Source organism: Malurus melanocephalus, unplaced genomic scaffold (assembly GCF_030028575.1).
Source record: "Malurus melanocephalus ecotype Western Australia unplaced genomic scaffold, MMel_1.1 scaffold_257, whole genome shotgun sequence".
NCBI classification, from domain to species: domain Eukaryota; kingdom Metazoa; phylum Chordata; class Aves; order Passeriformes; family Maluridae; genus Malurus; species Malurus melanocephalus.
In genome coordinates, this window is record NW_026623489.1 from 501866 (window position 1) to 515613 (window position 13748).

General features: G+C 38.0%; 1 protein-coding gene across 2 annotated transcripts; it reads right to left on the reverse strand.

Annotated features, from left to right (window-relative positions):
- Positions 1-3225: 3225 nt before the first annotated feature.
- Positions 3226-13747, reverse strand: STRADB (STE20 related adaptor beta). Of its 2 annotated transcripts, none has more exons than XM_057375752.1 (12): positions 13491-13747; positions 10857-10913; positions 10466-10546; positions 10006-10105; positions 9303-9424; positions 8720-8798; positions 8121-8244; positions 7499-7670; positions 6949-7053; positions 6554-6783; positions 5933-5975; positions 3226-5474 (listed from the first exon to the last, which is right to left on the reverse strand). In XM_057375752.1, exons 2-12 carry the CDS (start codon positions 10866-10868, stop codon positions 5322-5324), a joined length of 1221 nt encoding a protein of 406 aa, XP_057231735.1. In that variant the 5' UTR covers positions 10869-10913; positions 13491-13747; the 3' UTR covers positions 3226-5321. The 2 variants fall into 2 exon arrangements, with proteins under 2 accessions (XP_057231735.1, XP_057231734.1); XM_057375751.1 differs by having other exon boundaries at positions 8720-8828.
- Between the last annotated feature and the right edge of the window lies 1 nt (position 13748).

Sequence of the window (13748 nt, forward strand, 5' to 3'; positions counted from 1 at the left end):
CCCCCCTCAGCCCCGCTCCCCTCAGCCCTCAGGCGTTTTCCCGCCCTGCGGCCGTCACGGGGCGCTGGCGGGCTCGGCCTGAGGGAAGCGGTGATTGCGGCCCTTCGATCCCAACGGGAAACCAAAAATACGGTCAAAATCAAAAAATGTCCTCCTACACGTGAACCGCGCTGTTAGCTTTAACAATTCTTTTATTTTTTATGTAACTTTTTCTTCAAACGGTGAAAGTTGTAGAGCTCTCCCTAGCTGAGAATTCCCCGTACCATTTCCCTGTACAGTAAAAAGGAAGAGAGCACGGTTTTTCAGGTGGATAGAGGCAGGACTCTAACAGTGATAAAGAGACAAAAAGCAAGATCTTCCTATCCACACCCAGTGCCAGATGTAGTAGTTAACCTCCACAATAAAAATAGATTAATGTATTAATGTACTTGGGGAGACACCCCTCTGCCCCTCCTCACCCCAGCAAACAACATTCAAACCAAAACTCACAACAGCGACAACAACAACAACAACAAAAAACAAACAAACAAAAAAAAAGCCAAAACAAACCAAGGGAAAAAAAATGAAGTAGTAGTAAATTTGAAATTGTTAAAAGGTCTCATGGTAGAAGAGAAAGAACAAAATCTGAAACACTAAAATTCTCCCATTTTAAATGCTTGTGATGCTGATAATCAAGCAGAGCACCTTTGCAGGCCATGGCTCACCTTTATGGCAAATTACCCAAAATGTCATTTCAATGTCGTTTTAGAAGTCCAGCATAAGGAAAAAGAAAAGTTGCCCAAAAATTCTGACTGGAAGTCAAAAGACAAGTAATGTAGAGAAATGTGCATCGCCATGCCACCAACATCTGGGTCAAATATTAATAAATATGCTATTTAAGAAGGAAAAACAAACCACTTTGACCTCAAAAATAGTTTGAGGAAATCTAGYAATGTTGTAAAGAAAAATCATGGAAAGTATGCTGAACCACCTTTTTAAATATCATATGCTGCAGGATCCAAGGATTCAAAATTATGTGTTCTCCCATGATAAGGAAAACTTGAAGCAGAAAGTGGAGCAGAAAAAAGAGCGTGACAGTCAGCCAAATACATGATTCCAGAAGTCTGTGATAGCTCCATCAGCTACTGTAGAACAACAGCTACCTCAAACCAGGAAAACAATTAAACTTATCTATAACTGGCTTTCCAATTTCACATGGGCAAAAGGAAATCTGCCTGTATTTTTCTTTTTACTGCATGAAGCATGAGAATTAGATAACTGATACCACAATGTGGCATAGACGAACTTTGAAAATAAAATGTGGTAGATAAACTCAGCATTGATACTCTTGACCCATATGTCATGTAAATTTTGACAAAACAGAGGAAAACCTCTGCATCCTGCCAGCAATCCATTCTCCTCCATTGCAGATGGATTTCATGAGCGGACAAATGAATTCCATGGATCTCGGTATGTAGATAAATCCAGTAATAATGGTGTATTCTATAATCATATCTAAAAATAAAACACCACTTGATGGCAGCTAACTTCATATGGGCTTTTGGGGAATTTTTTCTGAACTTTTGAAGTTTTTGGATAAGAAACAAACATATATGTAACTAGAGTAGAACTAGTTGTTTTCATCTGGGAGTTTCCACAGGCACCTGTTTAAATCTAATATTCTTTCCTTCATCCTATCTCAAGTTTCTGCATAGATTTAATTATGTTAAATACCAATTGTTATTCTGCTACCAGGTTATTAGTAGACTACCTCCATTTCCAATGCTTTATTTTGTTATAACCTCGAGTCTTTGCTTGTGTGCTACATCAGATTGTTTTATTTCACAGTATGGTTCTTACTCTTAGTCCTTTGTGGTCTTTCTTGCTGGATATAATGTGTAATATTTCTGAATTTTAATAGTTTTTCCTCATTGATTCAGGACTGGGATGGCCGTCATCAGGAAGGTCATTGCTGCTAGCTTACTTGTTTCAGAGGTTTATTAGAGAAGCTAATATACTTTAGTAAAGCCACTTAATACCATTTAAGGCTGGGTATGTAAGTCACCTACTTAGGTACCTGCCTCTTGTCAAAAGAGGTTCAGAACAATGGTTTTCAAATGCTYTCCCATAATTTTACCCATCCTCTAGGTTAAAAACTACTTTGATAGCACTTGAAGAGAAGGAGAGGGGTAGGGAAAAGCAAGAGGCAAGGTAAAACTCTGTAATTTAAAAAAARACTCTATTCAGCAAGTGGAAGAAACTCCCCACTTCAAAGGATACTTACTGCATTGAGACTCTTTAAAGGGAATAATTCATGCATCAGATCAAGTTGATTCTGAGTAGATCACACTTTTTCCCGTGTTCATCCATTCAGTCATTCACAAACTATGAATATCAGCTGTGGTATCAGACCAAGACAGTGAGACATTCAACAGCATTGAGAAGATATTCAGAATCATTTCCATTAACGTAAGTTTTGTATTATACAGTTATTTATTTTACATAGTGCTAAATGCTAGCATAAAGAAAGGTTGYAGCAAAAAAYCCATTTGTGTTGTTTTCAYAAKTATTTCAAYARTAACCAGGCTATAGATTTGTTTCATTGGCCATGAGATTTTGCAAATGTGTAAGTTTTATAAGCTCCTTTGAAAATATATCATATGGAGCYGAAATGTAAGATACTTGGAAAGTTCAAGTCCAAGTTTAGATCTAGTTCACATTCTGATAACATACCTCAGTGGTATGAGCAAGAGTAAACAATGGCTCTTAAAAAAAAAMCAACCTACTGTGCTTAAAACTGTCAGCTTGGAATAGAAAGTCTGTGCAACTTGCATCTTAACAAKGCAGATCGTGAATCTCAGACTTTGAAAACTAACTGTAAGCAAAACTTTCACATTTTCAGAACACTTGTTTCCAAGACCACCTTTTCAGTGACAGGYAGTTGAAACCTTAATAATGTGATTATAAATTCTCTTTCCTAACTAGTATTTATTTTGGAATTATTCCTTAATAGACAGCATCACAGTTCATGAGCAAAATGATACCAAACCTTTCAGCACATATAATCCAGGGACTATAGTCCARTATTTCTGGTTATTTTAAGAAGTCACAGTGCCTCTTAATTGCTTTTGTTTGAAAAGACTTAGTTGTTGACAAGCAGTAGTTCTAAGAGTAAAAACTTGTAAACTTTTCAACTTTAAAAAATTGTATTTGATTTTCTTCTTAAGAAGTTACATTACTACAGCAATTGGAACAGTGTTTAGAAGTCAGGTTTTTTTGTTTGTTTTTTTTTTTCCCAGAAAGAGAGAGCAGCAAAGTAACTCCACTGGAACACAAGGTGGTTTGAATGACTTTGTACTGACATTATCAGTAGTATACAAGTTTGTCTTTAGAGCCTACAGCACTTGTTGCAAGAGAAGTTTRAAAACACCAGCAGTTCAGCTGCCTGAAGTTTTCTATAGTTTTTCGTAGTACTAATATTTATTCACAGGTCTGTAACTAAAATATGTAGAACTTCATATGTGTTTTCACTTGACTTGGTTTTTACATGTACTGTTAGTCAAAATTTACTTGTAGATGCTATCTAATATATTTGATTTGCAAACACTCCAAATTTGTAATGGTTAAGAATTAAACACATGGGGTCCACATGAAAATAGTATCTTCTCCCAGAGTACACAATAAAGTTACTAATATTTTTAAAATCAGAATMGTTTTCTAGTTTAGTTAACTATTTTCTTACCTAATAATTGACAAAAATATGATTTTTTTCCTGCAGTAACAAGAAGCTGTTTGTATGGCTGGACTACGGTGAAAACAGAAGTCCAAGAATTACAGATATAAATGGAGGCAGATAGGGTAAGTTTATTGACAAGKTTTTCATCTTAAGTTTTACATGTTAGAAGTACAGAGATCTCTTCACAGCATAGTGAGTAGAATCATTTTTATGTGGTCATTTAGAATTTTATGTCTCTCAGGCTTGTATTTCAGTCATTTGGTCTTCAAGATCTTGTGGCAAAGCTGCTGTCAATACAGTGGTACTSTCAAGGTTGGCTATAGGCTGCTCAGCTATGGAAGACTTAAAGACTTACATGGAATGCTGTTTATGCTGAGAATTTAAAATATATCCATTAAATATCTATATATACTTTTTTACCACAGTCATTCTTCCATCAGTAAAGTATTAGTGGCTTTGAGACACAGCTTTTGCTACAACACGATGAGAATATCCCAGTTTTAAAAAAGAAAGCTGCTTTTGTTCAGTTTGAGTTCCCTGGTACAGTATGAGAARAAAGAACTTACTGAACTGTAGGGAGAAGAAAGCTTTTCATCTGACTTAGAACAGATGAAAACTCAGATGAAATGCTGATAAAAATTCACTTGGATCCTAGGGGGTTGTTGGTTTCTGCTGAGTCTATCCCTGGGAATTTAAATCTGTCTTGCAGAAGAGGCTTGTTTGCAAGCAACAATGCCACTGAAGCTTAAAGCATGTTGCCTTTTCTTCTGAGAAAACAGTTTTAGGTTCTGGTAAATTCAGGTGGTGAACAAGAATACAGTATAAATAAAAATATGTACAGTAACTTTAGATTATTTAATGTGACTCCTCAAAATTAACCTGTACCTGCTAAAACTTGAGACTTATTCTGCATAGTAAGAAGTCCTCAGATTAACTGCTAAAATGACATAACAATAAACAGAGGTGCAAAAGCCCAGATTTGTACTAAGAATGTAGACARATGCAAGAACATGAGCCTTCCAAGCAGCTTAACCTCTTTGGGAAACATGCAGTATTAAAACCACATGAAAAATTATGCATAACTAACTTTTGGCAAATATGACAGCATGTGAAGTGAGCAAAATGTCTTTTGAGAGAGAAACATTTATTTACATAAGCAACTAATTTATGTAATTTCACATTTCAACTTGGAAATGGAGGATTTCTCCTTACTAAAATGATTTGGGTCATAATGAAAAGACAAATAGATGTTTAAGCAAGATCACAGACAAATCCCTGGCCTGAATTCAGAAAGGTATGTGGACTGCAGTAATATGAGCTGATAATACAGTACAGAATAAGATTACAGCAGGGACTCTCTTGTTCAGAAAGACTTTGAAAGAGAGAAGCAAGCACTCAGGCATTCTTTATACACAGTTTTCCTTGCAGTCTGAGAGTGAGGCATGCTGCATTTTGTGATGCCAAGAGGAAGTTAATGAAATAGAGCCATTTCATGGCATTTCAAGTATACTTGGTCTAACTGTATTTTAACCATATAAAAGCAGCAAATATAAATCACATTTTCCTTCTATGAAACATTTGAGAGGTATCACTGTTTGGTATTTATTCAGAATTCCCAGTCTGTATCATCTTGATTTGTAGCAATACGTCCAAGTTCAGTCTCAACTGCTGCTGAGGGCAGTGCCAAAAACTCTGATCTGTTATTTTGAATAGGAGGTGGTAATAGAGACAGTAGTGAATTCTGTGTTTGTTCTTTTATCTGGAAAGGAAAAAAAGTTAAAATAGGGCTGCACATAAAAGTCTCCATAACTTTGCAACTGACTTCATTATAAGCATGTGAAATCAGAGCCATGTTCTTGCATGTTACAATATTGAAAGTAACAGGATGAGAGGTTTTGCTTTCCCCACTCTCTTAGTCTTTCAATACTAATTAAATCATCTGTGCAGGTCTGCTTTAAATTAACAATATTAACTATTTTTCTTATTAGTCAGGCAGCCTTTAGTTAAGTTAAACCAACTTCATCAATGGGGAAATGGGTTCATCTTATACTTCCTATACTCTATCAATATAATTTTGTTAAAAAAATTAGTCTGCAGCAGGCATGCTGTTACAGAATGCTTTTTGGCTCAAGGTAACTTCATTATTTTTTAATCTAGCTCTTTTTGTGGTTTATTTAGGTTATAGCTGTGTCATTTAACAAAATGTAGTAAACTCACCTGTTTGAAGAACGTATGCGAAAGCAAACTGCTTGCTGATGGCCTGAATAATAAAATGAACAATATAATTATGTTTGGAAAGGAAAATACTGCATTTGGATAATGGGCCAGACTGACAAATCAATTTAAGCCCTGTGGTTTTTCATCAACAGGACAAATGTAAAGAATAAGTAAAGCAGCACGCAATTCCTACATTCTATGCCTCAATTTATAGTGAAAGAACTACTGAAGAAATCTGTTTTTAAAAGCTTTTTCACATTTCTGTTTAACAAGAAATTTAAGGCCTCATTCAAAAGACACATTGAACTGAAAACATGTATTTCAGATTTCTAGGTTTTTTTTCTTGGMTAAAGTACATGTTTGATAGTTAATCTTACTTGTTACAAAGCACATTCATATTACAAGGAAGTCGGGTCAAATGACTTTAAAAGTTTGATTCCTTTATCAGACAAGATAATTCATAAATTACAAAACCAAATGTAAGTGCATTGTTTTACATAGTACATCTGGTCTGAAATTCTGACTATAACAGAATTCAACTAACTACTGTATCCTAACCTGTGGGCTATACTTTGTCTCAGATCAAAGTGACAAAAACATCAGTTTTCGCCAAAACATTACCTTTTCTCAGGGTCCTGTTGCAAGCAAAGTTCTACCAAGTTGAGGAAAGCAGGYGAAAATGTTTTGGAAAAGGGCATTGGTAGTCTTTCACTGGTCATTGTTCGTGTCATGCTCTCACCAATTCCAGAATCAACACCTGACCGGGAATTCTTCATCCTGGATTCCCCCCGGGGAAAGGTATTTATATCCCAAGGACAGTATGTGGGACCTTTCAGCTTTTGCAACAGCATCTAGTAGGAAGGAATAGGGAGGGAAGAATTATTTGTTCTAGGAAGCAGCATGCATATTTGAAGTAACAAAAAGCAGCCACTATTTCAGTAGCAATCGCACTGGTTTCTCTGAGTAAAACAAAAAAAAATTCTCAGCATGTTTTTAACTAAAGTTTAGCAGTGTACCTGAGTGCGAGGCATATCTTGAAATGGAACATGTCCATTGGCTAATTCACATGCTGTAATTCCCACACTGTAAATGTCAGACTTCATGTTATAGCCAGACAGATCCTGTGAGAGAAAGAAAACACTACTGATCACTGCTGCCATTGAGTGTGCCRACAAGAATACAAGTGCCTGCTTCAAAACAAGATTCTAGTACCCCATAATCTACACAGTACTGAAGCAATTAAATTGTGAAACCTCAGGCTCTTTTCAGAAATCTCATGGTTGTACAGAACACAAGTTTCAGGATCTGTAGTAGTTTCCAGGAGGGTTTGTAAACAGGCATAGTACAGCATCACCTTACCAACAGCTCTAGAACCGGTTCCCTCTAGAAGAATTAAAAATCCAGTACATACATGTACTTTCAAAAGTGTCAGTTCAACATCTTCCATTCAACTTCTACAAGGAGACTTTAGCTGGAAATCGAGCGCTGCCACTTGTTCTGCACTAATACTGCCACAATTCCAATTCTTCCTTTGAATAGGAAAAATTATGGGTAATTTATACTAACCTGTCTCAGTAGTTCAGGACTCAGCCAAGGAAGCACGGATGTACTAAACTGGGGGAAATCATATACCACCTTTGACTTCTGTCCATTGTTAACTAAACTGTAGAGGTTGCTTAGGCCAGAGAGAGAAACCAGCCCATCCTCTGAAATCAGAATGTGGCTAGCTTTAATATTCCTGTAACATAAAGTGGTAAATTTTAGTTATAAGAATTACTTAAAGCACTACGAGAACCAGAAGGCCTTCCTATTTCATTGACTTATAGTAAGTTGTTAGTGTGGAGTTCATCTCTCTGTTAAGAGAGATGGTCAGGATAAAAGCGTCAGAAATCAGAGAAGGGCCCTGCTTCCCTGCAAGGGGCATAAACTGAGGAAGCCTTTTTTATAACTCTGGATTTCTTCTGCTTCAAAGAGACAAATCCAGGCAGATGTGTAATTCCTGTAACAGCTGGCTTGAAGAAATGTATAAATATATTTCCTGTTAAAATTTTACAAACTTGGTTCTGCTGTACTATTGAAAAAATTGTTACTCGTACACTGTCTGACAGAAGGTATACAGGAAAACGAAAGAGACAATACTTAAGGTGAGATGCTATAACCTGGTTCTTACCTATTGACATTCTCCTACCTGTGAATATATCCATTCTGGTGCATGTAATTTAATCCTCTGATTGCGCCAAACAGAATGTTCCCTATCAAAGCTTCACTCATTCCTTCAGGAAAGTAAGTCTTCAGCAGGTGCCTAGCTGAACCTGGAAGTGAAAAAAACCTAGCTAGGCCTAACAAGTCTTGTTAAATTACTTGTCTATGCTTGGCTGCTCCTGATGAGTGTACACAGTGCTCTCATCTTTGTATTGACTCTGGTGCACCACAGGAAGTTATTGCAACTGATGCATCCATCAGGCAAAGACCACACCCATATCATGCTTCTGATAACTGGAAGTCTATACCCAACCTGTATTCCGTGTGGATAGGTTTTCTATTAGCAGAAGTTGTATAAAATCAAMCACATCTCCCAATTACCATTCTTCACAGGGTGGGTGCTAGGACTAAGTGGAATTTAATGCAATGCAAATATCAATTTTGTCTTCTCTAAACAAATGGTTTGAGAAAGTTTGTTTTTCCTACAAGACRGGGSATGATTAAAGGAAAACTTCTCATGRAACATGTAATCCAACTTGTATCAGCCCTTTTTCCTATTCCAAAATTGCGCTAAACAGTTCTTACCATAGGCCATGAATGGGGAGATGACCCAAAGCCAGCTTCCAGCTGTAAACACTGTCCAAAATGTCATTATGTTGGGATGCTGGAAAAAGTGTGATAAAACCACCTCATTCTATGGAATTAAATGAAAGTGGATGTGTTAATCATGAGACAGCAGTCCTACTAAGAGCATTAACTACATCAGTAATCAGTAAAGAAAACTGTTTCCTTGCATTTATACAAAATTGCAGGTGATATTCCCTAGCCTGCAACAGAAATGTAAATATCTTGCCCATAATTGCATTTGTCTGAAATAAATCTAGTTTGTTCATAGTCCAAACTTCTGGTGTTAAATAAGAGTACAGAACTTGTTTCAAGTMAGTTGCACAATTACAGAAGTATTTCTAAAGCAATTGTCAGCTGCTGTCTTCAGAATACAACTCTCAAATTTACACATGGATTGTGTTTATTATATTCTTCTATTCCTTTGGAAAAAAAAACTTGACTGAAATGAGCCAGTGCAAACAAAGACTACCTCTGTTCAGTAATCGCAAATGTATTCCTCACTGTCTTCATCAGGCTTTGTGCAGAAATGCTGTTCCTTTACCTGTAAGGCTTTCAAGTGCTCTTCAGAGCAGTTTTCTAGGTCTGTGATCCTTACAGCAACTTGCATGTCCGTAGGTGTGTGCCGTGCAAGGTAGACTGATGTTAAGTTGTTGAACCTCCTCCCTGAAACCAGAAATGGCTGCCTTACCATTGGAAAATATAATAATCCATCACATGGTTTCTTTCATATATAGAGATCGTTTTCCAGTTTTAAAATTGGAATTGATGTGTGTCCTTTTCTTTCAGAATGTCAAGACCTTAAGTGGTTGTAGCAAAATATATGCAACAAATTAGTTGAAGCATGGGTCTGCTATTTTGAGAACTAAAAGTGTTTAAACATATGTCAGCATCAATTATACATCTAAATGAACAACACYTAGSATGCATATKGACATAAACAATCAACCTGGGTAGCCAAGTTATAAGAAATGTTGTTACTTAGTGCTGTATTTATTGTCACATACCACAAATTTTGAAAACTGACATATACATGCACAAACATCAAGAGACAATTTCAGATAATTGTCAATTTGTCTTATATCTTGAAATAAGCAATTACCAAAATATGAGCAATACTCTGCGCTTTTCTCAACTAAGGAGACATAAGAATAGTCCTACATTTTCCAAATTTAATATTTAACTGCAGTTAGCAATAAACTATTAATAGCAGGAAAAMCAGATATTTTAAGTTACATTTATGTTACCTATTTCCAGCTGGAGTTCATAATGAGAGACATTAGAAGAGCAAAATACCATTTCATTCCTTCCTGCAGATGGAGGAATCCAGGCTAGATCAGAATCAGCCTAACAGAGAGAAGAAACGGTTCTCAAAATGACTATGTAATTTTTAATAGTTTATATTTTTTAAATTAATGCAAAAATATTATTAATGCTAAAGTCCAGTACTCAAAGAACATTCAACCTGGTACTTTTACCATTATTGTGACTTAGTGTTATGAGTTACAGGTTTTGTGTGAGTGTGTTTGTTTTAAAAGTGGCACAAGATTAACATTTAGTTACCTATAGTCTTCCAAAGTGGAAGCCCCAAAGTACTCCGGTTATTTTTGCTGTCTACATTTTAGGTTGTACTCCGTAATGTGGTTATTTTTAATAACCTGGCTTCATATTTAACCTTGGGAATTAAAGTTCCTATTTTCTTCTTACCAGGCATTCATTGATGCTGCTTTGAGATAGCTCTTCTGGTCTGATTGATTCAACKGGTGTACGCAGAATACAGGAGCAGTCCTTGAGAACAGGAACAAGTGAATGTTGGGAGAGTTGCTACAACTTACTAAATACAGCAGTGGGAAAACATWAAAAAGTACTCCTATAAGCAGGAGTTCAGAAAGTCTTCTGCCACAAGTCAATTAATCAAGGAGTTAAGAAACAGAGTAAAGCACATACATGGAAGACCAAGAGAGAAGAGACGAAGTCTCCTTCACCAAAAGTTGACACAACAAAGTTCAAACATCTCAGCACTGTGGACATCCCCTCAAGCAAGACATTTCACCAGGGCTTTTCATATTAAGGTATTAATTTTTACATATAAACTTACCAAACAAGACATGGAACCGCTTTAGATCGGGAGAAAAGTCGTACACACCCATTTATCCTAGAAAAAAATTAAGTAGCMAAGTAAGATGATACATAAACCTGTGATAAACATAAATCTGCTTAATCACAACTGTGACAATTCCTGTCAGCTAACATGCACAAAACCCCAGAACTCCACTTCAGGGAAAGTCTGCTTCTATTTAAGTAGCATATCGATTTCAAACTCCACACTGAGGACTACACATCAACTCAAGTGTTCCTTTTTAATTTATGGGTTTAGAAATTTTRTTGCCACTTCTGAACAAACAATTTAATTGCAAGTTAAGTGCACAAGTGCAAAAAGTAAAAAAAAAGCATGGATTCATGAATCCTTGGCAATTTGTGGGAAAAGAAATTATTGTCTGTTGTTTTAAAGGAGCACAGCTGTGCTAGTCAGTTCTTGGCTTGGCTGTGTGCAGCTGAACTAGCTCACAAAAAAAAGCAAGGCAGAAGCAATTGCACTTTACAATTCACAAGTGAGAGTGGAAATACTATTGTAAGGGATTTCAGTTAAAAAAGAAGAAAAGCAACTCCAATAATTTTAACTTTACTTAGGCTACAGAATAAGTAAACTCCCTCACAAATCAGCATAGCTTCTCTGAAAGTCTTCTAGTAGATTTACTTAGTGTCCGACACTTTGAAAGCTTAAGCAGTGAGAGAGATGTCTAATAAGTGTACCAAAGCTTCTGTAAGTATAGAATGAACTAATTATTKTACTTTAGCTATAARCAAGTCTTCAACAGTAGAATCATTWARGTTGATAAAGACCTCMAAGATCACCAAATCCAACCATTAACCTAAGACTGCCAGGCTCACCACTAAACAATCTCCCTAAGCACTACATGTACATATTTTTTGAGCACTATCAGGGATGGTGACTTCATCACTTCTCAGGAGAGCCTGTTCCAATGCTTRACAACCCTTACAGTGAAGAAAACTTTCCTAAGATCCAATCTAAACCTCCCCTGGAGCAACTTGAGGCCACTTAACTGTCATCCTATCACTTGTTATGTGGGAGAAGAGGCCAATTCCCACCTAACTATAACCTCCTTTCACATAATTGTAGAGTTAAGGTCTCCCTAAGCCTCCTCTTCTCCTGGCTATACTTCTTCAGCCACTCCATTATAATACTTACAATGATCTTTCACCAGCTCTCTTGCCCTTCTCTGAACACTCTCCAATGCCTCAATGTCTTTCTTCTCATGAGCTCAAAACTGAGCATAGTACCTGAGAAGTGAACTGGCCTCACCAGTGAGTACAGATGGACAATTACTTCCCTGGTCCCACTGGCCACACTACTGTGGATATGAGTCAGGATGCCATTGGCCATGGCCACCTGGGCACAATTCTGGCTTGTGTTCAGCCAGCTGTCTTAACAGCAACCCCAGGTCCTTTTCTGACAGGCAGCTTTCCAGCTACCACGAGGAATTCTACTTGGTGGCTGATAAAAAGTCAGCTGCAGGAGATAGTTCCATGTTAATATGCATTTTTTGCATGGAAGTTAACTAACACAATCAGAAATGGTGAACTTTGTTTATTAAGGAGCGAAGCTTGAGTATATCCTGTATTTAAATTATGTATGCTACTTAATCAAGGGAACACTCTTGAAAAGCTAACAAGCTCCYATCACTCCATTCAATGCCAAATAGCCAAGCCATTCCTAATCTGTTAAGTTTTTACCCTGAATCTGTGTGGAGTGAAGAAATACTGTAATTCCTTATTAGAGAATACCAAATCAACACACAAGTTGATCCATAGCAGGTASTGGGCACCTTCAGAGGATCAGCGTTTGACTTAACCGATTCCACTGCGGAAGTCTGTAGCAGAGAAGAAAAAAAAGGAATGCAGGTGCTTCAAGGTACTGTCCAGCACTGTAATGGCTACAGCATCCTCGTCCCACCTGGAAAGAAGATGCCTAATTCCACTACACAAGACAATTAATTCTGCTGCTTGCAATATGAAATYACAAAAGCTAAGCAGAAGAAAAAAGTCCTAATAACTATGAAATACCAAAGTCAAGTTATTGTAGACTTAGTCCAAAGGTGTATMGCCAGCTAACAGAAACATCCGTGATGCAACTTCATTCAGATAACATTACAATTTGAAGATTTTTATTTTTCTTTCTTACGTAGTTTGACATTGCTTCCATATGGCTTTCAATATGGCTTTGGATCATGTCCCCACATAAACCCTTCTCCTGTCCCCACATTTTTCCTTCTGTATCGCAGGCTTTTCTAATTTTTTTTTTTTTTTTTTTTTTTTTTTTTTTTTACTTCAGATAATAAGTGTTGTACGTAAAATGATACATTCATCGCAGTTTGGCCAAAGCTGCAGTCAGCGAACACTGCAGGGCAGGAAAAAACACAGCAACCCGCGGCTGTGAGCTGGGGGTGTGTGGAGCCCGTACCGGGAATGGCCGTTACTGGGTCTGCTGACGCCGAGCTGCAGCTCCTACTTCAGCGTTTGCAGTGACTGAGGCAGCTCTCGGTCGTGTATCTCGAGTGAAATGATCTGTCCGTGACAAAGCACCGGAACGCGCGGAAGGACGCCCCGCAGGCTCCCCCGCAGTTTCTCACTCGCTCCGCTAAGTTCGTACCTCGCTTTCCTCGTTGGGCTCCCGCCTCCCTCCGGCCTCCCGCGGCAGCCGGGACAGGGCTCCGCTCCCCGTAGCCGCYTCCCGAGCTCGGCGTGCGCCGCTCTCTCTCCCCGGCCGCCCGGTTTCCCCCGCAGCGGGGCAAAGGGCGCAGCCGGGAAGCCTTGCAGGGCGGCAGCGCCCGCTCCTCCCCGCCGCCGCCGGAGTCAGGGCCAGGGGCCGGCGCCACCGCCGCGCCGCTCGCCACAACTCCGCCCTGCT